General features: G+C 36.6%; 3 protein-coding genes and 2 non-coding genes across 10 annotated transcripts in view; all 5 read left to right on the forward strand.

Moving 5' to 3' along the window:
- The window catches only part of LOC140761744 (uncharacterized vacuolar membrane protein YML018C), a 3,989-nt gene extending 481 nt beyond the window's left edge, over positions 1 to 3,508 (forward strand). The window contains exons 2-4 of one of the 3 annotated variants that reach the window (XM_073099206.1): positions 770 to 1,467; positions 1,590 to 2,010; positions 2,757 to 3,508. In XM_073099206.1, the coding sequence (XP_072955307.1) occupies positions 847 to 1,467; positions 1,590 to 2,010; positions 2,757 to 3,070 (1,356 nt within the window). In that variant the 5' untranslated portion in view covers positions 770 to 846 and the 3' untranslated portion in view covers positions 3,071 to 3,508. The remainder of the gene's footprint in view (positions 1 to 769; positions 1,468 to 1,589; positions 2,011 to 2,756) is intronic. The other 2 variants (XM_073099205.1, XM_073099204.1) reach the window with 2 other exon arrangements.
- A 569-nt stretch (positions 3,509 to 4,077) lies between these two features.
- LOC140761808 (small nucleolar RNA Z157/R69/R10) lies at positions 4,078 to 4,174 on the forward strand. The gene has a single exon (XR_012104623.1). It is a non-coding gene; the product is annotated as a small nucleolar RNA Z157/R69/R10 (small nucleolar RNA).
- A 238-nt stretch (positions 4,175 to 4,412) lies between these two features.
- On the forward strand, positions 4,413 to 4,544 carry LOC140761811 (small nucleolar RNA snoR80). Its single transcript, XR_012104626.1, has one exon. It is a non-coding gene; the product is annotated as a small nucleolar RNA snoR80 (small nucleolar RNA).
- Positions 4,545 to 7,290: 2,746 nt separating this feature from the next.
- Positions 7,291 to 18,585, forward strand: LOC140761613 (pentatricopeptide repeat-containing protein At4g04790, mitochondrial-like). Of its 2 annotated transcripts, XM_073099029.1 has the most exons (16): positions 7,291 to 7,669; positions 7,749 to 7,802; positions 8,665 to 9,294; positions 10,396 to 10,575; positions 10,719 to 10,783; positions 11,082 to 11,189; positions 11,582 to 11,695; positions 12,810 to 12,905; positions 13,967 to 14,065; positions 14,556 to 14,675; positions 15,452 to 15,556; positions 16,431 to 16,595; positions 16,702 to 16,829; positions 16,918 to 16,987; positions 17,658 to 17,875; positions 18,417 to 18,585. In XM_073099029.1, exons 1-16 carry the CDS (start codon positions 7,372 to 7,374, stop codon positions 18,550 to 18,552), a joined length of 2,586 nt encoding a protein of 861 aa, XP_072955130.1. In that variant the 5' UTR covers positions 7,291 to 7,371; the 3' UTR covers positions 18,553 to 18,585. The 2 variants fall into 2 exon arrangements, with proteins under 2 accessions (XP_072955130.1, XP_072955129.1); XM_073099028.1 differs by lacking the exon at positions 18,417 to 18,585 and having other exon boundaries at positions 17,658 to 18,410.
- Positions 18,586 to 18,715: 130 nt separating this feature from the next.
- On the forward strand, positions 18,716 to 24,948 carry LOC140761614 (uncharacterized). Of its 3 annotated transcripts, none has more exons than XR_012104589.1 (4): positions 18,716 to 20,820; positions 20,888 to 21,082; positions 21,759 to 24,664; positions 24,766 to 24,948. XR_012104589.1 is itself a non-coding variant. In XM_073099031.1 (2 exons), the coding sequence occupies exons 1-2, from the start codon at positions 18,926 to 18,928 to the stop codon at positions 20,946 to 20,948; spliced, it is 1,956 nt and encodes a 651-aa protein (XP_072955132.1). In that variant the 5' UTR covers positions 18,716 to 18,925; the 3' UTR covers positions 20,949 to 21,199. The 3 variants fall into 3 exon arrangements, 1 of the variants encoding a protein (XP_072955132.1); XR_012104590.1 differs by lacking the exon at positions 24,766 to 24,948 and having other exon boundaries at positions 21,759 to 21,877; positions 22,003 to 22,021; XM_073099031.1 differs by lacking the exons at positions 21,759 to 24,664; positions 24,766 to 24,948 and having other exon boundaries at positions 20,888 to 21,199.
- The last annotated feature ends 403 nt before the right edge of the window (positions 24,949 to 25,351 follow it).

Consider the following 25,351-nt stretch of genomic DNA (forward strand, 5'->3'; position numbering starts at 1 on the left):
GGTTAGGGATTTGGTAGCTTTTGTTTCTCCAACCAAAAGTTGGTTTAATGTGATTCTGTGTGTTTGGAATGATAATGTTTAGTCTAATAATTGCATGGTTGTTGTAGACTGGTAGTAATCGGTGCGTCAGGTTTCATAAGTCCACCAAGCCTCCATGTGATTATCCACCCATTAAATATTTCTGAAAACAACCTCAAATACTAAAATGGCTTGTTTTCTTCACCCCTTTCCTTATGTGGGACTCATGTAATGAGATAGTTGTTCACTCTCTCCAAATTTGTCTGAGTTCCTCGAACTGTAAACAGGTTATGTATCACCATCTTCATTGATGAATATGTGTTTCCTGTAACGAAATATAATATCCTTCTTTTAGATGATTCTAACACACATCTGTACACATTAGAGCTAAATACCGATAATCACTGAAACAAAGAATTGTGATGACAATATCATGATATATGCTCTGTCATTGTTTATAGCTGCGTCACACGAGGTGTCCTCTTTGATGGAATTATCAGTTTAAATTACCAATTTTCATTATGAGGAGATAATCAACCCAATTTAATAGCCTGCTCTTGTTAGTTTATGCATATTATTAGTTGAAGCAATTCTAGTTGCAATATTGCTGTATTATTTATTGTTTTTGCACCATCTTGATCAACCTATTTTATTTTGTATGTGCAGAAATTTGGTTTTCAAAGTATTAATATAAAAGTTTAGATGGTTTTTCTTTGTATTTATTTTCAACTTGCTTCCATTAAGGTTACAGGTGAACAGGTATCTTTCTTTTTCTTTTCGGTTCTGAAAGGACAGTGATACATTGTAATTTTTCAATCAGCAGGAAATATGAAGAAGGCTAGTAAGGCTGGTGATTATTTGAAATGGGTTGAAAGGTGGATTGATATAGATACATGGCGGTGGACTTTAGGTTTGATCTACATAATTGCAGTTGCGACCATATGGATTGCTGCTAGTTATATAGTTCAATCTGTTGTTGATTCTGGTGTTTCTCCTTTCCTCATTACCTACATATGCAATTCATTGTTTGTGGTTTACATCCCTATCGTGGAACTAGCAAGGTATTTTGAGGATTCAGTTGAAAACTTCTTTTTATGGTTTAGACATGATGATTTAGACAAACAACAATCTGGGGACTTGGAGAATGTAAATCTCCTACAAGGAAGTGATAATCATACGGACCAAGTTGCTGTAAGAAATCATTCGGCAGAGGCTGATTTACCTGGAGATACAACTGGGATTCAAGAGTCTGAAAATATATCGCCTCTACAGGATAATGCATGTACTCTGTCAGAATCAGCTGCAGTTAGTGATGATTGCGTTAAACAAGTTGATGCAAAGGGCCGCTGGACACGATCCCGTGTGGCTAAAGTTAGCTTGTTAATATGCCCTTTTTGGTTTTTTGCACAGCTCACATTCAATCTCTCTCTGAAGTATACCACTGTGACTGTAAGTGTTAATGGACCACAAATATCTTGTTTGCTTTATTGAGATGTGCATCTCTCTACTTCTATTGCACTCGCCTTTGGTAATTGCAGTTCACCTGATGGATGATTGTGTTTTTCTTGCAGTCAAATACTATCTTAAGCAGCACATCTAGTCTCTTCACTTTCTTGGTTGCATTAGCATTTCTTGGAGAAAAGTTTACATGGATAAAGCTAATCAGTGTTCTCCTCTGCATGGGAGGGACAATAATAGTCAGCCTAGCTGATTCAAGTAGCGGAGTGAATGCTATTGCAACAAATCCTCTTCTTGGGGATATTTTAACCCTTATTTCAGCAGGGTTGTATGCTGTATATATCACCCTGATACGGAAAAAGTTGCCTGATGAGAAAGAAGGTCAAGGTCAAGCAAGTACAGCTCAGTTTCTTGGATTCCTTGGGCTGTTTAATTTGTTGATTTTCCTTCCTGTCGCACTTGTATTGAATTTTACAAAGCTCGAGCCTTTTCACATGCTCACGTGGAAGCAAGTTGGTCTCATTGTTGGAAAAGGTTAGAGGTCTTTTTCCAATACAAATTTAAAACTGTTGGTCTCTTTTAAATGAGAAGTTAACTACAGATGGTTTGTATCTTACCTATTCCTTTTTCTGATTGCTATACTACACTAGCTATAATGTATAAAATACTAGATTGGAATTAAGTACATCTTATGAAGATTTGTTTTACTTTTTGTAAGTGTAGTTCACCAAAGATAAGACTAGTTGCAGAAGTTCTTGCAATATTATTATCAATAATTCATATATGTTATGCTTTTCAGTCGGTATCAACAGGTTAACTTCTTGCGTTCTCCATTTCATAGTATATTGAATACATGAACACCTATATCTCCCAAACTTTTCCTTTAATGGCCTTATCTAATTTTAGTATCTTTACGATCCCTTTTGGTGTTCTCTTTGAACTGCAAATCAGCCTCAGGTGTGAGCCTTCTGGTTTTGGACACTTGCTCCCTTTTTAAGACATTTCATGTTCATCAATTGATTAATTCTCTTTTTCCACCATGCCAGTGTGCAATCAATTTGTCATTGTTTTGTACACATAGTTTTATCATACATATCTTTTCCTCAGGTACATTTGACAACTAATAAAATATTTTCTTGTCTAGCGGTAAATACAATTATTTATGTTTGTAAAGATTTTTCAGAAAATTCGGTCTTGTTGTTTTTTTAAGAATTATCTTGCTTTGGTTCAGAATAGTTAGTCACAAACAACACGTCTGACTATTCATAGATTTTCTCCAGGTTTGTTAGATAATGTACTGAGTGATTACTTATGGGCGAAGGCTATTCACCTTACCACCACCACAGTTGCAACAGCTGGTCTCACGATTCAGGTCCCGATTGCTGCTATTGTGGATTCCATCACTGGTCATGCTCCTCATCTCCTAGACTACATTGGAGCTGCTGCTGTTTTGGTTGGATTTGCTGGGATCAACATTCCGTTTGATGCCTCTGGTAAAACTAAAGTCATTCAACAAGAAGAAGCTCAGGGCGTTAGAATGATCGATCACCAACTTGAGCTGAAGAATGATGGAGAGATAGCTACGGTTTCATAGCGTTATGCATTATCGTCCTTGTTCTTTCTTTCATGATCTTATGATAGAGGTGGCATACATATCAACTTGATCTCAAGATGACTGTAATTTGCAGCGTCCTCGTGGCTTCAAATACGAGAATGTACAGCTGGAACTATAGTTAGAGCCTCAAAGAGTGTCCTTGTCACAAAAATCCACTCTAGTTTGAAGCATCAAATGGGTGGTTACCTCTATTTTCCTGTATTTCATTGAAATATATAATTCTATAAAAAAGATTCATCATATTAGATGGATCGGCATTTAAGCTAGCTTCTAGTTCTTGAACAGATACCCTTTGGGTTGTTACATTATGACAAAAAATGTTGATTCAAGGTTACTGTAACATAACATATTTGTTTCCTGTGCTCCTAAGTCTTGTACAATAACTTGAATAAACATAATAAAACCTTTGTTTTCTTCTTTTTTGCGTACGGTTTTGCTTCCCGGATTAAAATTAGATGCTGTGATTGAACCTAAATTCCTCTCACCTATTGATGTAACGAGATATGAAGATGGTATTTTTTGCTACTAAAAGTATACATTCTTTGTGAACAAAACCTTTTATATTTGCATAAATATACCAATAAAAAGTTCCAAAAAATTAAATGTAAACCTTACTTATTTTTGGATTTGGTAAATGGTATGCAGGGAAAGTAATGAGCGTGCACGCGAGGAGTTAGAACTTAAAAGAGTTACGAAGATAATCAGAGCCGTCCATCTTAGTTTTCTAACCGACCCAATCAACGGTTACGACTCGTCCCCACTCTGCTCGGAAACCCTAATACCTCCCCCCGCACACCACCTCCCACGCTAACCCTAACCCTAACCCTATAAATATCCGCAAAGGAACACCTCTTCTCTATCTCCCTAATCTCTCCTCCCAGGTTCTTCTCCGTCGTAGTGTTCATGGCAACAATTTATTTCTGAAAGATTCAATCTTTTTCTTTTCCATGTTACGATTTCTTTTTTATTCCTTTTGTTTTAGAGATTGTTGGGCTGTGATGAGGCATTTTGTGGACTAGAGTTTCTGATGTCTGGTTCTAAACCAGTAGTTGAAGACTAACCCTTGGCTGTCTGAGCTCAACACTGCAACCCCTTTTTCTAATTTTTTCGATCTGCAACCTTGGATTTCTTTTTATATATATATGGCTTGAGCGTATGTTAGGTTCTACATTTAATCCCCAAAAATTTCATATTTTGTTGAAGTTCTTCTCTGTTTTTATTTTTGGGTATAATCTGGGTAGTAACTTTGATATCTCCGGCGCCTGAAACTAATTGGGGGTTAACATGATAGGAAATTTGTCGTTTGAAAATTGCGTCCATTACCAATTCTGGGGGAGAATTGAGTTCCTCTTGGTATAATGGCTTGGACGCTACACTAAAAAATCGAGTGGTCAATCCTGATCCATGGCTTTGTATCTTGTGCCATTTGATCCTGGAAACGCCACAAACACTCCCGTATGCATGCCGTCAAATTATTTTATTTTCGTGGGTGATTGAATTCTTATTTGGAGAAAAATTAAACTGCTACTCTTTAGTTAGATGCGATGGACAACAGGATAATCCTTACTTCATGAACACTGACGAGTTACAAAGTGAAGTATCATGTCCAACTGGCCATTACCTCAAATCTTTGATCATACACAAATTTATGGGCAGATCGGGAATAAAGTAATTCGGATTAATACCTCCTGAGAATTTAATATATTCCCCATCTCGCCATGGATCGATCTATCAGTTTCAGATAGAAAATACGTAAAATTTTGTTTCGACGTTTTATAAAATTTGTGGTGAGAAGATAAAACGTCAAAAGTTTATTAATATAAACAAATTCTCATCAAATTTTGAATTTAAATTTAGAGTATATAATCATCGTTAGATATACAGACCAAACATTATTCGAGACCAACTAAAGCTCGCTTGAAGTCTCTAGGTGCTCAATTTTGGAGCATAAATACTTCCAAGGGGTGTTTCCTTTCATTGCTCAGCTTGAAGTCTTCTTCAAAGCTCAAGCTCGATTGCGCGGTATGATCGGCACATTCTTCTGGTTTCATTATCGCCCGATCGATCGACTCATTCAGATTCCTCGGATTACTCGGAGGACGACGAAAACGATAGAGGAAATGGCGGCCAAGGTCACCATGGGCCCGGGAAGCTCGAGAATGTATTGAATTTGCCGACTCTTGCCATTTGTGACAAAAAAAAAATGCTTTGATGCCAGTTGCATCATCTTTAGATGTACTTCATTGTTAACAGAGCAAATGAAGATCAAAACCGAAGTGTTGTTAACCTCTAATGAATATTTCCATCAAGTCCTGGGTTCGCTCGCTGAAGCGATCCCTGTCGGCATCGACCAATTTGTTCTACCTCCGCGGCCCATCGGGAAGATAACATTTTTGGGTCGCTCCCGCTGGCCTCGTCTCCGCTGTGCGCCGAAGCGAATGCCCTCCTCTTTGCCCTGAACAAATGCGTAGAGAAGAAGCTCAACCTCAGTAATTGAATCCAACTGCAAAAATCTGTGTGATATATCATCAACTCCTTGGCGGCTCTCCAAGATCATTGAGGATGTTTAAACTATCATTACTAATTTGAATATCATGAGAAATTTTATGTACTGCGAGGCGAATCACCTACCTAGCTAATTGGCTCGCGCATTACGCTAGCTGCCAAAGTTATTCTAATTTTGTTTGGGGGGAGGGGTGCCTTCCCTGATTCCCTCCCATCGAGGATACGGGATACCTTTGTATCCTCTCACAGGAGTTTTGCTACAGTTATATGGCCCAACGCTTTCATTTTTTGGCTTGATTTCGATAAGGCTAAGCCCAACTCAGATCCGATTTTAGCCATGCTCGAGCTCAAATTGCCAATGGGTGACACACTGACACGGCACTCTTGGCCTAATCCGAAAATCCAGCCCATAAGTCCGATCTGAAGCTTGCCTCTCAACAAACCCAGTTTTAAAGTAATATTAGTACAAGGGTCCAATAAAAATAAAAGGAAAAAAAATATAGAAGAGAAGAACGAGGTTTTCCATGTCTCGCCTCCTCTTCTTTCTCTTAAATCTCTTCATTCCAGAGATCACTCTTGTCCTTCTTCGTCCCTCGCCTCCGATCTGTTAATAATTTAATTAGTGGGCTAATATATTTAATAAAATATATATGGGTATGTTATTTATGTTAAGTCCACTTAAGTGATCTATAAGTTTAAATTTATTTTGTGCTTTAGAAATATAATTAAGTTGATATGATTTCAAATATGTCTTCTTTCTTCCTTTCGATATCAATGATAATAACTATCGATTCATATTAATTTTTATATTATTTTAATATTTCTAAAATTATATCTACATAATTCAACTTATCCGGTTTTTGGATTTGTAGAAGTCTTTCACAATCTTCATTCCATATTTCCATGGCTTACTCTCGACTCTTCTCTGTCGCTCACTTTCGATCTCTAGAGATGACTCACCTCAGATTTGCTTTAGATTGTTCCTAGATAGCCAGATAGGCAAGGCTCTCTACTCGGCTACTCCCATCATGGCATCATCCCATAGTGTTTTATTTCAACAAATTCTGGTTTTTCTTTCTTTGGGTAAGGCTCGCTACCATTGGGTTTGATTTAGCCATTGAGTTTGATAAAGTTTGTAGATTAAAGAGAAGGGTTCTCCCATTGTTCATGGAGGTTTGATTTGGGTATAGGATTCTACCATTGTTGTCATTTTCTCCTCCTCCCTTTAATGCTTCATCACCACCACCACCTTCGACGGAGGAGTAGGAGGTGGCGGTGTCAAAGGAGGAAGGTGTAGACCATGGAGATCCTCGAGGAGAGTTGGAGGGGTAGGAGTTGACCTTTATAAAAGAGCACATCGAGTGGGTAGAGCTGGGAAGATAGTCACCAAGTAGAGCTAGTAGAAGTTGACTCATTAAGCCCGGCTCGTGCAGCTCACTCCCTCACAGGTTGACGGGCAGTAATGTGCTAAATTATTCTAGTTTAGCTTAATCTTAGCTCGGCCCAACCAAGTCGTCTGCGGGCCGGCAAACATAGTGCTCACCACGATAAGCTCTTCCTGCCTAATAATCACTTCTGGGAAGTTCACCAATTTTTTATGGTAATATAGTTACATTTTTCGGGAACAAAAAACAAATCGTAGAACCAAAACAATATACTTAGGAAACGAATAAAAACCAGACAGGATTAAATAAGTCGGCGAAAGAGTGAGCTTCCACTGCAGACTTCACTATCTATCTCCCTCTCTCTCAAAAGGAGGAAGCGAGGCGAATGTGATGGCGAAGAGCCGCCTCTTCGAGGCCTTCGTCTCCTCAGCCGGAAAAGCTTCGCAAAAGCACGCCGCCGCCACCGCAGCAGCTGCAGCAAAGGCTTCCAACAATCAAGCCGGCGGCGGAAACCCCACCGCTAAGCTTGCGACCGGCAAGAAGACAGTGGTCCCTCCCCGTTCCACCTCTTGGCCGCCTCGAGCCGCTTCAAAGCCCAAAACTACTGCAGGTGTCTCGTCCGAGGTTCTTTCGCGGCTGAAGCAAGTGGCTTCCAAGAACTCCAACTCCAAGGCATCCTTTCGTCCCGGTACATGTTCTTTTCCCCCTTCGTTTATTTAATTGGATGAGAAATGGGATAAATTTTGTTGCTTTTTGTTCTTTTGCAGTGGCGGATAACCCTGCGGGGGACATTTCGGAGGTGATATCATCTATTTTACATGGTATGTTGCAGTTTTCAGATGTTAATTGGTATGTTTTTTATGCTCTTGATTTGCATTTGGAGATGTTCTGCTGCGCTGTTAGTACCGTTGACGCCTTGAATAGAAGACGTATCGTTTGAATGTGAATTAAGCAAATTTCTTTAGATCTTCGATTGGATGTTGGCACTGGTATGCCGAGTTTTGTGGTCCCCTTCTCTGAAAACTGAAATTGCAGTACTTCCTTAAGCGATGATAGGAAGAAGAGGTCACTGACGTCGCAGTAAGTCCAGGAAGACATATAATTCCATCTTCAAACAACTAAGGGTGATTGAGGATTTCAAGTAAAAGTCAATTTCCTTTACCAAGAGAGATTTAGAACGATGGTTGCCTTCTCATTTTAGAAATAGGTCCCAACCAAGGGGTTGTAGTGATGCAAGATTTAGTTTTAGTCAATTGAGGTCGATCCCTTGTCCCATTATTCTTAAAAGATTGATCAGAGGAGTTAAGAGTTCTCGCCTAAATCCAACAAGTGTGAAATTTTAGTATCAAACATGTTACCAGATTTCATTTAATTTTGATAGTGCTATCCAACGTCTTTTTATTTATTTATTTATTACAAATATTTAGTTTAAGCAACATTTTGCCTACTTCATTTGCCATTCAATCTTATTCTAGCTTCAGCTCCTATTTGGCCTATCAAATTTTAGAGACTCGGTCTTGCATTTAATCCGTTTGAAAACTTGAAATATCTAGATGGCAGTGATATGGTATCTTCCTTTACTATAATGGTAATATTGATTAGTTGCTTATATTCTTGTTTGCATTTGGAGGATATGTTCTTGCTTTCATGTTTCAATATGTTTTATTTATGCTTTACTTTCAGGTATTATTGACATATCCAAATCATCTTCTTCACAAGTGCCTAATGATCGGGTGATTGTCAACAACATTCTAGACAAACCTTGGTTCTCTAATACTTCTCGCACTTGTACATCACAATGGAAAAAAGAAATTTCAAGGCAAAGAAAGCAAAAGTATCTTTTCAAGAATACAGAATCTCGCCATTTTACAAAACTGATGATAATGTGTGCTAACAAGCTAGGGAATGAGTCCACTCTTGAATTCTTTAGTAAATTGGGTAGAAAAACTGGAGTCAAGGAATATAATGTTTTAATAAAACTTTGCATAGAAAAGGCAAGATCTAATACTGACGAAGAAGATTCATTGGACCAGATTCATAAGGCTTATCAGCTCTTTTTATCCATGAAAGAAAGAGGGTTTCAAATTGAAGAAGAAAGTTTTGGTCCATTTCTTTTATACTTGGTTGATATGAAAATGACACAAGAATTTCAAATGTTCAGTGAATTTTTCATAGATGAGAATCCAAGATCCTACTCCAGAATTGGTTACTATGAGATGCTACTTTGGATTAGAGTGGGTAATGAAAAAAAAATTCAGGAACTTTGCAATTCAGCTGGAGTTGATAGTAGCAGAGACAACATCAGCTTAGCAGGTAATTATTTCAGTGTCAAATTTTTTTTTTTTTTTGGAGTTATCTGACTTTCTTCGATCTTCCTTTTCTTTTCCATTTTTTTTGGGTTGATTTTGCAACCCTACTTGTTACTGTTTCATCCAAGCTGCTGACTCTGTTCAATTCTGTAGCTTTCTAATGAACTACTAGTGACTACTTTTCTTCTTAAGACCCTATAGCCATATCTAGGACACCAGTTTGTTGCATGAATCAGATTATGATCCTTCTGAGGTTGTTTCTTTATGAACACTTCTTTTCATTTGAACTTATCATCCATCTAAATTTGAGTTTGGTTAACTAAGGCTACTTCATGTTTATATCATTATCTGTTGGTTTCGAGCTATTTTCCATGCATTTTGTGATATTATAAATACATGATAGAAGGCTTGATTATGAATGAATGCTGACTCAATTTTTATATTAAGAGGATTCTGATAAAAAAAAGGTAAAAAGACTAATAGAAGATCCTTCATGGTTTGTCGAGCTTTAGGAGGAAATGTTGAAACCTTGGATTACTCTCCTAATAATTGACAATATATGGTACTTTAATGCTTGTGACTAAGAAGTGTAGATACTGAACAAAATAATGCTTTTGTGCCAAAGAAATCATACTATCAAATGATGTATTTTTCTCATGAACATGTATCAATTGCTTTTCACTTTGGGAGACTACTATGTGTATGGTGTCATAGGATAGAGGACTTGTAGTAATTATCACCATCTTCGTCTAAGCCTCTTCCACAGTTTGGAGTCTCTAGAGAACATTTCAAAGATGGCAAGGATCTGAAATAGAAAATTACAAATTTTTATGATAGACTATCAATCTGATCTGAACTGCCTAAAATTGGTATTAAATTTCCAGTGAAAGCAAAATCAGACAATAGATGAACTTGCTGTAAATGATTGATAAGGTCAATCAACAGTTAAATCTCTTACATCTACACAGTTCCTTACTCTTTCTTGTGCTTTCTAGTGTTGCCATATATTATTATTATTTCTGCTAATGATTAGCAACATATTACCAATTGTTGCACTGATTTTTTGCTATATCATCTCATCTCATGTTATGTAATTCTTTTACAGAGAGTTACTTACTGGCATTTTGTGAGAGTGATAGGAAAAAGGAGCTCCTGCAATTATTAGAAGTGGTAGATGTGAGAAAAGTCTCATCTCTAAAGTATGTAGCAAGTATATTTAAGTCACTAGGGAGGTTTCAGCTGGAGACTTTCAGTGAGAAGTTCCTTTTGGAGCTCAAGACTACAGGTAGCACATGAAGTTCTTTTCTGCTAATTTGTTTGCATTCTTGCCATATTTATCCTTTTAATAATTTTGATCAGCTTTTTTTTATATATAACTAATGCATGACATGCTTATTAGTATAATAAATTTTCTGATTCCACTTCCAGGAACTGGTGATGAAAAGATCTCATCCCTCATTTATGATTATGCTATTAGCATACCAAATTTAGTGGTGAGGAACTTTCCATGATGGATGATGGTAATAATCATGCTTCTAAGATGGAGTGTGAGTCTCAATTTTGTTCATCTACAATTATCTTGTTCATTTGAAGGATCCATATTTGTATCAGTAAAGTTGTGATATATGTTTTATCAGTTAAGAAGCTATTCTGTTTTCCTCTTTAGCTTTAGTTTGAGTGAACATTTGTGGAGCTCTAATAGTGCCATCAAATCTCATAGCTAGGATTTGTTGTTGCTCTCCTCTTTTATTTTTCTTATTTTGTGATTACAATGAAAATTTTGCTTTGAAGGCCGAGGAAGTTGTATCAAAATTCATTACTTTGCACCAGAGACTCAAAATGAGTCCTTCTATTGCATCGTATCACAAGCTCATCACCCTGTGTTGCAATTCATCTAAGGTATGCATCCGCTAAATCTCCAGTCTTTTCATTGGGTAGATTGTTAAGATAACGAAGTTCAATAAATTACTAAAGTAAGGGAACCTTTTAAATTCTTAATGCACAAGCATTACTTGATGCTTTATAATTCTCTAGCCAGTTAATCTTTCGATATCATGTGGCTTTCCCATCTGCTGTTTGTTTCTAATTATAGAGTGGAGAAGATAGTTCATCAGAGATAAGTTATTTGATGTTTTACAGTCTTCTAAATTCAACAACCTAGTTTTTCCCTCCTTTGTCTTTATTTGATGATTCACATGCATAGAATTGCACATAGTCATACTTGTCATACTTCTCACCTTTATTCTGTTAAATCAATTGTATGCCTCTTGGTTTTTCGTTATTTATTGCAGGTACATGCAGCTCTTGATATAGCTGACAAGATGTGCCAATCTGGTTTGAATGTATCAATTGAATCATTTCAACCCATAATACATGCTTGTGAGCGAAGTTGTGAGTTTGACATGGTAAATTTTTACCATCTGTAGCATAACTTTTGTTTGGTATAGTTTTGAAGTTTTCTATTTGCATATAGTTTTGCATTTACATTGTAAGGATGTATTATTTAGATGCTGTACATGTATGTAGTATAAAGCTTGCAACATATACCAATTACCAACCAGGCTAGTAATATAGAAAGTTACATAGTCGAGAAAATATTAAGTTCGAAATTGTCTATTTGTGATGTCATTAGAGAAATATGTAACTTGTCCTCTAGTTAGGACTCTGGGAGCTAAAGAGGATGAACTCAAGTTTCAAAGCTCCTGCCATTTCCAATCTGAATTTGCCTAGCTTTTAGCAGTTTCCTTTGAATATTTTGACTGAAAGTATTTAGCACCATCTGAATTGTTGCTTCCTGTTATAGTTTTCTCATGAGGTTTGAACTTTGAAGATTTATAACTTTATTAGGTTGATGGTCAAGTATGCAAATATGAAGGATGTCAGATACTACATAAAGTAACCCTTTTAATCCTATATGATCTGCTCCCTTTCTTGAAAGTGGACAATTTTTTCTTTTATTTATCTTTTCCTGGACCTATGCTTTGTATTCAAGTTGTACAATTTTTGATCTTCTAATGAGAAAAGGTGCTCCTTTCTTGACATGCTCTTTCTTTATTTATACATTTTCTGCTGCATTATTTCTGTCAACAGATGCTTCTACGCATTTTCTATTGCATCATTTTTTTTTTTTGTGTATCAAACCACACTTTAATTGTTATTTATTATGGTCTTTTTGCTGGATAAGTATTTCACAAAACCTTGTTTTTTTTTCCTGCATGGGTTAAAGTAGTTATAGAACAGTCAGTTTTCTTCTACTTAAAAGTCAGTGGACAAGAGGTGCAGCATTTTCTATTTGTATAAATGAAGGCTTCTAGATTTGCCTAAAGATATGAAAAAAAAAATTGTGCTGTTTTTTGTTATATGGACATTTCTTTGAGTTTGTGAAGTATTCCTTTATATAAAGATCTCAATTCTTGTTGATATTGGGTTCCAAGGTTTTCAAAACCACAACATGTTTTGAATCTGGGAACTCTTGTCATTCATTGTCATTCTTTGATTATATCCAAGCACTTTTTGTAGGTTCATCCAATATATTCTATGATGCGCCAGCATAACTTGAAACCAAATGGGGACACCTTCAAAAGCTTGATAAGTTTGTGTACTAAGATGAAAGATGTAAGTTATTATAACATTTTTGGTCACACTGTCTTTCGTGTTTTGTGCATGGCATGCAGTTAAACCTGTCAATTTTTCAGAATAGCCAATTCTAACTTTAACTGTTGAGGCCCTTTTCATTATTCTAGTGTTATTAACTTGGTTTTTCTGGAATCAGATTCTGTGGTGAGAATTGAAAATGTTTGTTAAAAACACACTTGTAGGTGGACTTTGGACTAGGTTAAGCTTCTTACATGTGAAAAAGAAATAACAAAGTTATTTTATGGCACTGTAGTTGGAACGATGACAAGTAAGGCATTTAATATTAATCTACTTCAGACCCAGAGCCCTAAATCTTTTGCATAGGTTGCTGAAATAGGCTCCATTTAGATTTAGGAACATCTTTAATTTCTTAACTCAGCGAACCTGGACGCTTGAGTAAGATGTGTGTGTGTGTGTGTGTTGCGGGGGTTGGGGGTTTGTGTTTATAAGAATTTATTCCTTTGGAATTTGGAGCATCAAGGTGAAGATTGTGTCAAATATGGCCATATCATCCAAACCATCATGTTGTGCCAAGAGTCGAGTGTGTCACATTCTGTATTATATACCATGCCAACAATTATAAGGACTGCCATGGCAAGTAAAATGAGTGGCCTCTCACCAACTTAGATGTATGACTTTAATTATCAGTGCAAGTGTGTAATACCAACAGATTTGTGGGGAGCCTGTATCTCACCAACTTTATTCCTTTGTAAACATTTCACTTGTCTAATGCTATTATGAGTTCTAATCCTATTTCTGGCTAGACGGTATCTTCTGAGCTTGTCATCATCACTGCCTGTTTTTGTCCTTCCAACACATTGAGTTATTCATATTCTAGTAATATTCTCGATGCAAGTTCTTGTCTCTATTATTAACATAACAATAATTGTAGACACCGTGTTTCCATTCATAAGTTCTGTACCAGGTCATGTCCAGCAGAGGCTACTGTATTGTCAGGCATTATGTTTACTGCTGACATTTATAGTTACCACTTTTACTACCTTCGAAAGTGATTCCTGATAAGTAGTATTCTTTTGCAGTATGAAGGTGCTTATCGTTTGCTAATAGATGCTGAAGAAGTTGGTGAGATGCCTACAGTAATCATGTATAATGCTATTATGGCTGGATATTTTAGAGAGGCAAGTTTAGTAATTTAGTTTATGACTATTCTACTACAAAATATTATAGATTATGCCATAGTTATATGTATATTATTGCTATGACTGTCGTTTGATGTCACTTTTGTAGGTATATTCCAGATTATGACATTTAAATTCTTGAACTTTTAAAATATTGGGTACCTGTTTATATGAGCTTCAAGGTCATCTTTTATTGTCCATTAATGTTAAAATAAGAATCCCAATTGGGCCCCTTCGCCAATCCTTGTTGTTACTTGTCAGCCCAATGCTGTTCTCTTTCAAACGACACGAGATATTTTGGCATGGGATTGTGCTGCCCCATTCTGATGGGCTAACTGACATGGTGCCACTGGTGTGGTAACCCTCAGTTTTTATGAAGAAATGCAAGTTGACTAGCTCTTCCATTTTCTCATGTCCATTCTTGTGAACATTATTCTGTTCCTTTTTGAAATCTTTATTTGTTTTTTATATTGACAATTTTTTTGTGCAGAAAAAGAAGCATAGAGCATTAATGGTCCTAAAGCAAATGGAAGATGCAGGTGTAAAACCAGATTCTGAAACTTTCAGTTATTTGATATCTAATTGCGACTGTAAAGAAGATATTGTCAAGGTTTGCTAGCTATGAGAACACAATCCCATTCACACTCTTTACTGTGTGGTTCAAATTCTGTGTCTTATTTTACGCTCCACATTTTATTTCAGCTTAATTCTCACTACACTTTCAGTAATTCAGTATTAAAATCTGTACTTAAGAATATTAGATTACCTGCACTTGTGGTCATCTGGAAGTTGCACGTTCTGATTCTTTTTCCTCATCATTTTAGTTCAAGTCATGTTAGATATACCTACTTTAGTATTTAGGGCAGTACTACTGAAAGTATGACCTGCTTCAGCATTTGTTTTCTTGTTAATTGTTATTGTGGTCATAGAAAGTCAACGTTACAGTTACTATACCTATAGTGCAATACGTCTGAAAGTATGACCTAGATCAGCATGTCTTTGATGACATTGTGGTTAAAATAATGTTGTTATTCCAGTATGATTTAACATGTAAGTTCTATACTATGTGAATGTGCTGTTTGTGCCCTTTGTAATTGGCTGTGAAACCAGGGTGGCTGGATTTCATGAGCATCAAGGTCCAACCCAGCTATCCTGGACTCTATTGTAGTCATTATTGTTGTATTCTTCATTTAGTTTCGTACTTTCACGTGATGATACAAATCCTGTTTTTCACCATGCAAATTTGAAGAATCAGCAAATTGTCCATGAAAGTAGTCATGCTATTCTAAGTACATATCTTTTTGAGTGTTGGCATTACTGTTGCTATTTATACATCACAATGGCAAAGGTTTCTTCTCTAGCAAGTGATCTTTGAACTTCCTACAGTATTATGAAAAACTGCGGCTTGCTGGAGTTTTCTCTACGAAGCATGTTTATATGGCGCTTATAAATGCATACGCAAAACTTGGAAATTTTGATATGGCTAAACAGGTAATCATGCTTGTGCATGCATACTTTACTGTTCATTTCTGATACAGTCATGGAGCCTAATATGTTTTTCTATATGCAGGGGGTAGGGGTTCCTTCTTCCATCCATAATAAGTTAATAGCTGTATATTATTTGACAGTCTGCAATTGCTTAATGATTATCAACTTCTATGGAAGGGCACCATGCATTTTAAGAATTTTTCCGTCCTCATGCATTGTTTTTGTTTCCTGAAAAATTAACTTACATATGAGTGGCCTCTATTGCATACTTATGCTAAAAAGTGTTCTGATGGAAAGAGAACAGAAACCAAGCCTTCATCCAACAAGTATATTAAGAAGAACTAAAGAGAGTACATGAGATAATTCCATCACGTGTTAACAACTTTGAAGAATTTGGAAATGGTTAAGATTACTTTGTGCCATCTTTTCCTTTTTTTTTTTTCCTCTTAACTTTTTCCTTTTATCTTTTTCTTTATTGAATCAAAATGGCTCTTTCTAGGCAAATTCCATGGTATGTTTATTCCCGGCTTTCTTTCGCAATACAATTTGGTTGTGAATCACTAGATGTGGCTTATCATGTTCAGATTCAGATAGGTTGACAGTAAATCAAAATTGAAGGGCCACAATGACAGTTTAGTTTTGATTTCGTTATTTGCAGTAATCACAAGTTTTCTCTATCTTACAAACTGAATAGTCATTTATTAGTTTTTTTCCCCCAATCCATAGGAGGGACTCATAAAACATTTACTTTAACAAGTTTACTAACAATTAGTATGATCGACCTCATCCCTCAAAACTAATTAGATTGTTTCTTTGTTGTAAAAGCTAGTTGAAATTGTGAGATGTTAAACATTACTTACAACTTTCCTTTCTATAGGTTGTCTTGGATAATGAGGTGCCAGTGAAGCACCGGATTGAAATTAAGAGTGCACTTATCATGGCCCTTTCATCAAATGGACAATTGTCTGATGCCCTTAATGTATATGATGAAATTAAGCAAGCTGGATGCAGCCCTGAGCCCAAAGCTGTAATAAGCCTGATTGTGAGTACTACACTTATTCCTAAATTCCTAAATTGAGGTAACATGTATGAGAAAAATTAAATATTACTTTACTTTTATTATGAATGTTACATAAACGCTTCTGCAGGAGCATCTTCAAACTGAAGATGAATTGGATAGATTACATCTGTTACTAAAGGAATTGGATGATTCAAGCAATTGGTTTGATGGCTGTAGTAGAGTAATTCTCTACTGCGTTCAGCACAACTATGTCGAGTATGCTTAATTAGTAAAAAGATCTCTATTCTTAGAATTAGTTACACTATTCACATCATTGTTTTAATCCTTTTTGTTCCTTTATCAGTGACGCTATTGATTTACTTAAGCAGCTCAAGGAAAAAGACAGAAAGAGTGCATATATGGTTATTGATCAGGTTCCACCTTGAATTTTCTTTTAATCTGTCAAGTACAGTAACATCTTTTTGTACTGTACTATGTTAGATTATCTCATTGCATTTTGGTATCTTTTTGTGACTACACCTGCTGGTTCTATAAGAAGCTTGAGGCAACTTTGGTTGGTTCATGATTTTTTATTCATAATACTGTCTGATGTAAGAGAATTACCAGATCGAAATCTTGACGAGTAGATGACTTCTTGGATTTGATGATAAAAACTTCATATTGTACCTTTTCTTGAAAGGATTTTCCTTCCTGATCAATTGTCGACTTTAGATCGGATCTAGCTTATTCTGAGCTAGTTTCATATAATACAGTGTAGATGGCATACTTTCTTATTTATTGCAAACCTGTGCATATCTCATAATAGTAAGTTTCTTGACAATTAGTTAATATCTTCAAAATGTATCATGCTTTATGGTTACAAATTTTCAATTAATAATAGTTCAGGAACTTAGTGCTTCTACATAAACCCAGTATTATTTGAATTTTTTTTTCCCTTCTCAACAGCTATCTGTATTCTGATTCTGAATATGAAAATCTATTATCAGTTTTGTTGAGTATTTATATAAATTTTATTTCTTTTGTTCTTCTATAGAATTAATTAGTACGAATGATAAATTAGTTGAATTTTTGCTCTGATTACAGATGTTCAGCCAAATATGGAAGACAGACCCTACTAATATAGAAACTGGAATTGAGCTAGTTCGTGCCATTAAAGAAGAGCTTGATCTTCATATTTCTCGAACAAGTCTTGATTTTCTTCTCAGTACTTGTGTAAAAGCCAAAGATTCACAATGCGCCAAGCTGATATGGGCAGAATATGAAGCTGCGGGCCTTCCATACAATGTCTTGTCCTTATTGAGGTTTGAAAGATGCTTGAAAAGCACACATAATTTTTTAAGCATCAAGTCGTTTGTGAAGAGCTGCACATGGACTTTCAAGCATACTGATTTAATATGTTTTCCTGTCAGTCTTCCGTTATATTTTCAAACAATACTGATTGAATCTGGTGCTCTTCTGGTTTGTCATGACTAGACTGTGCACCAGACCAGACCAGCTTAGTCTGTAGATAAAATTTTTAAATGACATCATGGAAAATAGTAAATCTTCATAAGTAGCAAGAGCAGTGTAAAGATTTGTTGTGCTTGATATAGCCTCATGATCAAGTTGGTGGGGTGGTAATTCTCTCGAAAAGGGAAGGGAAGGTAAGTAAGTCTCTCCTTGGGGATAACAGAGGGGGAGAGGAAGTTGGATGTGCTTATATTGCACAACTAATCTGATAGACCATAATTGATGTTCTACTTTGATTTATCTTGCCCCTTGTCTTTGTGTGCTATTTCCTCTCTTGTTTGTTTTTATCCTCTCTTTTTTTTTTTATTAATATTATCTTTAATGCAAATACAGGATGTATCAAGCTCTTCTGGCATCAGGGGAGTGTGAAGCTGCAAAAGAGATGCTGAAAAGAATACCAAAAGAAGATCCTCATGTATGTGACATCATTAAATCTTGTAAATCAACATACAAGTCGAAAGCTTTATAAATATGAATCAGGGGAAGAAATAGGTTCTCTCTCTCTTCTTTTTTTTTTTTTTTTTTTTTGTTCTTTTTAAATTTTTAGAAGCACTTTCTTCCAGTAAGATTGTATGATTGAATATTTCCCATATGATTTCCGTCATAATGGAATTTGATCCTACGGTTGAGATAGCAAATCATTCTGATGGACGATTGAATATAGTTTCAACACGAATTCAATTCGAACTCCCTATCTTGGAGTCGGCTCGGATTTTGATCCGAGGGGATCCGGACCCGACCTAATTAATAGTCAGTGGAGGTGTTGGGCACGCTCTTCTCGATCTCGTTGACCGGTACCTGTGCTTCGATCCGTTCTATATTACTGTCATCGTTCCATCGCGATGCTCGGTCGTAAGCTCTACAAGACGAAACTATGTATACCTCATCTATTCCCACCACTTTTCAAACCTCTTCGCCTCCTCCTCCCTCTCTCTTTCCACCGCCACTCCTTTCCTTCTCCCTCGCCGTCCTCTTCGAGCTCCTTTAATGGCGCTCCACTTATCTCCACCTCCCGTCGAGATCACAGCACGGACCCAGAGGTGGCACGCGCCAATTACCTGATCACCCGACTAAGCAGTCAAGGTCGCTTGGCCGATGCCCACAAGCTGTTCGACCAAACCCCCCAGAGAGATGTCATCTCATGGACTGCATTGATATCTGGGTACATCCGCTGCGGCATGCTCCACGAGGCCCGCCTTCTCTTCGAACGCCCTGATGCTAAAAAGAATGTCATCACTTGGACTGCGATGCTCTCCGGGTACGTCAGGTCAAAGCGTATTAGAGAAGCCGAGGAGCTCTTCCAACAGATGCCAGATAAGAATGTAGTGTCGTGGAATACTATGGTATCAGGGTATCTGGAGCGTGGGCTTCTTGACAAGGGGTATGAGTTGTTCAAGAGGATGCCAGTTAGGAATGTGGTCTCTTGGAATACAATTGTGACTGCAATGGCGCAGTCGGGGAGAATTGATGAAGCCTACAAGCTTTTTAGGTCGATGACTGAGAGGGATGTGATCTCATGGACGGCAATGGTCGCAGGCTTGGCGCAAAATGGAAGAGTTGATGAGGCTCGTGCTGTTTTTGATGAGATGCCAGAGAGAAATGTGGTCTCTTGGAATGCCATGATATCGGGTTATACCCAAAATAAGAGGCTCGATGAAGCCCTGGATCTTTTCAATAGGATGCCTGAGAGGGATATTCCATCATGGAACACAATGATCACTGGGTTAATCCAGAATGCGGACTTGAGTCAGGCTCAAAACTTGTTCGATAAGATGGCCAAAAGAAATGTTATTACTTGGACTACGATGATAGCAGGCTATGTGCAGGATGGGCAGAACGAGGTAGCCTTGAATTTCTTCTCCGAGATGCTCATTGAGGGGCTTAAACCTAATCAGGGAACATTTGTGAGTGCTCTGGATGCAGTGAGCAATTTAGCGGCACTCCAGGAAGGACATCAAATACATCAGATTGTCAGCAAAACCATTTTTCAGTTTGATCAGTTTGTTGAATCTGCCTTGATGAATGCATATGCAAAGTGTGGCGAAATAGGTACAGCTAGAAAGGTGTTTGATCTGTCAAAGCAAAAGGATTTAGTCTCTTGGAATGGAATTATTGTTGCGTATGCACATCATGGGAACGGTAAAGAAGCAGTAAGCTTGTTTGAGGAGATGCAGAGAAATGGGTTCAGACCTAATGATGTGACCTATGTGGGGTTGCTGTCAGCTTGTAGCCACTCGGGGTTGGTCGACGAGGGGCTTAGAATATTTAGCTCCCTGGTAAATGATAAGTCCATTGAAATTCGGGAAGATCATTACACTTGCCTCGTAGACCTCTGCGGACGAGCTGGACGGCTCAAGGAAGCTGCAAATCTAATCAATGTGCTTAAGGGTAAGGCACCTTCAGCTAATGTTTGGGGAGCCCTTCTTGGTGGGTGTAATTTTCATGGGAATGAAAGCATTGGGAAGGTGGCAGCTAGAAAGCTCTTGGAAGCAGAGCCTAACAATGCTGGCAGTTACATGTTACTATCAAACATCTATGCTTCTGCTGGGAAGTGGAAGGAAGCAGCAAGAATTAGATTAGAGATGAAGGATAAGGGACTCAAAAAGCAACCTGGATGCAGTTGGATTGAAGTGGGAAATAGGGTTAATGTATTTGTAGCGCGTGATAAGTCCCATAGCCAGTCTGAGTTAATCTATAGTTTGTTGCAAGATCTTCATCACAAGATGAAGTTGACAGGGTATGCACCCTCCAACCTCCATGCATCATATGTTGAATTAGTTGAGCTGATGATGTGACCTATGCAGAATTGCTCAGTCCACTCAGTTTTGGTTTGTCAATGGCTATGTGGTCAAGTTGGCAGCTTGAGAAGTTCAGAGTTAAAAAATTGCTAAGATTAACGGCTTCTCCCTTCTTGGGGATTTCATTCATTGGAACGATATGGAAAGTTGGCAGCAAATAAGCTACTCTAGATACAGCTTAATGGTGCCTTTACATTAAAGGTTGTAATTTAACATCCTTTCTTCTGCCACTCTGATAAAAATAGACTAATAACAGATCCTTAATGATTTGTTGAGCTTTAGGAGGAAATGTTCAAACCTGGATTATTCTCCTAACAATTGACAATATATGGTACTTTAATGCTTGTGATTGAGAAGTGTAGATACTGAACAAAATAATGCTTTTGTGTCAAAGAAATCAAACTATCAAACTGATAAGTTTTATCATGAACATGTAGCAATTTCTTCTCTTTGGCAGACTATACTATTATATGTATGGTGCCATAAGATAGAGGACTCACAGTAATTATCAGTTTATTACCATCATCGTCCAAGAATTTTCCACTGTATGGAGTCTTTAGAGCACAGTTCAAAATGGAAAGGATCTGAAATAAAAAAATGTCAATTTTTAATGATTGATTATCAACCTGATCTCAACTGCCTAAAAAGTTGGTGTTAGATTTCCAGTGAAAGCACAATCAGACAATAGGTGAACTTGCCATAAATGATTTATAATGTCAATCGAAGGTTAAATCTCTTACCTTCTACACAGTTCATTTTTCTTTCTTGTATTGTCTAGTATTGCCATAAATTATCATTTCTGCTATGATAGCAACATATTACCAATTGTTGCAGAGAATTTCGCTACAATATCTCATGGCATGTAATTCTTTTACAGAGAGTTACTTATTGGTGTTCTGTGAGAGTGATAGGAAAAGGGAGCTCCTACAAAATCTGTTTTTCACCATGCAAATTTGAAGAATCAGCAAATTTTCCGTCAAAGTAATGCTATATTAAGTACGTATCTTTTTTTTTAGCGTTGACATTATTATATCTATTATACATTATGGTGGCAAAGGTCTTCTCTAGAAAGTGATATTTGAACTTCCTACAATATTGTAATGAATTGCGGCTTGCTGGAGATCTCTGTGAAGCTTGTTTATATGGCGCTTACAAATGTGTACACAAAACTTGGAAATTTTAAGATGGTTAAACAGGTAATCATGCTTGTGCATGCATATTTTACTGTTCATTATGTTATAGTTGTGGAGCCTAATATGTTCTTCTATATGCAGATGGTTAGGGTTCCATCTTCCATCCATAATAAGTTAGTAGCTGTATATTGTTTGACAGTCTGCAATAGCTTAATGCCTTAAGAGTATGGTATCAAGTATCAACTTCTATAGAAGGGCACAATGAATTTTAAGAATTTTTGGTCCTCATGCATTCTTTTGTTTACTCAAAAATTAACTCGCATATGAGTAGCCTCTTTTGCATACTTTATGCTAAAAAGTGTTTCAATGGAAAGATGCAACATTAACCAAGCCTTCATCCAACAAATATAGAGAGGAACTAAAGATAGTGGATGAGATAATTCTGTCATTTGTTAACAATTTGAAGAATTTGCAAATGGTTGAGTATACTGTCGCATTTTTCAATTTATTCATTTTTACTTTTTCCTTATTAAATCAAAATGGTTGGCCCTTTCTAGGGCAAATACCATGGTATACTTATTGCGGCCGGCTTCCTTTCTCAGTACTCTTTGGTCGTTAATCAATAGATGTAGCTTATCATGTTCAGATGCAGATAGGTTGACATCATGTATATCCTAGCAACAAGCTAAATCAAAATTGGAGGGACACAATGACAGTTTAATTGATTTCACTATTTTCAGTAATCACAAGTTCTATCTATCTTACAAATTGAACAGTCATGTATTAGTTTTTCTTTTGCGCAATTCATAAGAGGGACTCATAAAACATATACTTTAACAAGTTTACTTTCAATTAGTCTGATCAAGCTCATCCCTCAAACTAATTATATTACTTCTTAGTTGTAAAAGTGAGATGAAAACTTGAAATTGCTAGATGTCAAGCATTATACAGCTTTACTTTCTAGAGGTTGTCTTGGGTCATGAGCTGCCAGTGAAGCACAAGATTGAAATTAAGAGTGCACTTATAACAGCCCTTTCATCAAATGGACAAATGCCTGAATGTCTGATGCACTTGATGTGCACAATGAAATTAAGCAAGCTGGATGCTGCCCTGATCCCAAAGCTGTGTCATAAGCCTGATTGTGAGTACTACTACCGTTATTCCTGAATTCCTATATGTAACATGTATGAAAAGTGAAATTTTACTTTACTTTTAATTACAAATGTTGCGTAAATGTTTCTGCAGCAGTATCTTCAAACTGAAGGTGAATTGGATAGATTACATCTGTTTCTAAAGGAATTGGATGATTCAAGTAATTTGTTTGATGGCTGCAGTAGAGTAATGCTCTATTGCATGCAGCACAACTATTGTCGAGTATACTTTATTATAAAGAGATCTCTATTTTTATAATTATCTACATTATTCACATCATTTTTCTTATCCTTTTGTTTCCTTTATCAGTGACACTAATAATTTACGTAAGCAGCTCAAGGAAAAAAACAGAAGATTGCATACATGGTTATTGATCAGGTTCGATCTTGGATTTTCTTTTAATCTGTCAAGAAGTACAGCATCGTCTTTCTGTACTGTACTATGTTAGAATTTCTAATAATTGCATTTTGGTATCTATTGCGACTACACCTGGTGGTGCTATGAGAAGCTTGAAGCAACTTTGGTTGCTTTGTGATTTTTTATTCATAACACTGTTTGATATAAGGAATTAATTACCAGACGGAAATCTTGATGAGTAGATGACTTCTTCTTGGTTGCTTGAGAATTCACCCTTGTATTTGATTGTAAACTTCATATTGTACCTTTCCTTGAAAGGATTTTCCTTCCTAATCAATTGCGGACTTAAGATCAGATCTAGCTCATTCTGAATTAGTTTCATATATTATGGTGTAAACACCAAACTTTTCCTATTTATTGTGAACCTCTGCACATCTCATAATAGTAAGTTTCTCGACAATTGGTTAGTATCTTCAAATTTTGTCATGCTTTATAATTGCAATTTGCAATTAATATTATTTCAGGAATTTAGTGCTTCTACATAAACCCAGTGCTGTTTGATTTTTTTTTCTCTTACTCAACAGCTATCTGTATTCTGGCACTGTAACATGAATATCTATTACTTGTTTTTTTTTTTTTGAAGTAAAACGTCCGTAGACAGGTATTTTTTCATTTGTTCTTATACATAATTAATGTTAATAAGCACTTACCGAGGGCGTGAATAAATCTTCAAAGACAATTCCGGCAAACATGGGCATTCCAGACCATATGAGGGATCTGTAAAGGTGCTCCATTCACTGCATAGGCTTTTTTGATAAATTAGTTGAATTTTTTGCTTCAATTACAGATGTTCAGCCAAATATGGAAGACAGACCCTACAAATTTAGAAGCTGGAATTGAGGTCGTCCATGCCACTAAAGAAGAAGAGCTTGATCTTCATTGTTTGTCTAACTAAGTCTTGATTTTCTTCTCAGTATTTGTGTGAAAGCATAAAGATTCACAATGTGCTAAGCTGATATGAGCAGAATATGAAGCTGCGGGCCTTCCATACAACATCTTGTACTTATTGAGGTTTGGAAGATGCTTGAAAAGCACACTCATATTTCAAAAGAACAGCATATGAACTTTGAAGCATACTGATGTAATATGCTTTCCTGCCATTATCCCGTTGTATTTTTCTATTGTTTGTTTGATTAATCTTATCCTTTTTTAAAATTAGTATTATCTTTATTGCAAATACAGGTTGTATCAAGCTCTTCTGGCATCGAGGGAGTGTGAAGCTGCAAAAGAGATGCTGAAAAGAATACCATAAGAAGATCCTCATTCATATATGTCACCATTATATCTTGTAAACCAGCATAAAAGCTTTATGTTATCGATGAATTAGAAGAAGTGATAGGATTTTTTATTTTTGTATATATATATATATATATATATATATATATATATATATATATATATATATATACTTTCGTAGATTAAAAAATGAAGGGGAACAGCAAGGCCGATGTATCATTCATATACTCATTGATATGGAGAAGAAAATAATAACAGAAAACGCAAAATCAAACTTTGAATTGTAGTAAATTTATTTCCCATATTATTATTCCCGTCACTATGGAATTTAATTTGATCCTACGGTTGAGATAGCAAGTCATCCTGATCTATGGATGAACGAGATGATGTGCAACAAAAGATGAGCTGCGGTTGAGATATCGGGTCGGATCTCTGTGTATCGTTCAACACGAAATCGAACCCACTATCTTGGACTCGGGCCGGATTTTGATCCAAGGGGATCCGAACCGTTCACCGGTCATTGCCCCCGGCC

This window comes from Typha angustifolia, chromosome 6, assembly GCF_048772165.1.
Source record: "Typha angustifolia cultivar Huaian chromosome 6, ASM4877216v1, whole genome shotgun sequence".
Lineage (NCBI taxonomy): Eukaryota > Viridiplantae > Streptophyta > Magnoliopsida > Poales > Typhaceae > Typha > Typha angustifolia.

Excerpts from the sequence above, each read along its gene's own strand:
- LOC140761613 (XM_073099028.1), top strand. The coding sequence starts at position 7,372 with ATGGCGAAGAGCCGCCTCTTCGAGGCCTTCGTCTCCTCAGCCGGAAAA. Across the intron at positions 14,676-15,451 it reads GTAAAGAAGATATTGTCAAG|TATTATGAAAAACTGCGGCT; the intron begins GTTTGCTAGCTA and ends AACTTCCTACAG. Across the intron at positions 16,988-17,657 it reads CATATATGGTTATTGATCAG|ATGTTCAGCCAAATATGGAA; the intron begins GTTCCACCTTGA and ends CTCTGATTACAG.
- LOC140761614 (XM_073099031.1), top strand. The coding sequence starts at position 18,926 with ATGCTCGGTCGTAAGCTCTACAAGACGAAACTATGTATACCTCATCTA. Across the intron at positions 20,821-20,887 it reads CACAAGATGAAGTTGACAGG|AATTGCTCAGTCCACTCAGT; the intron begins GTATGCACCCTC and ends TGACCTATGCAG.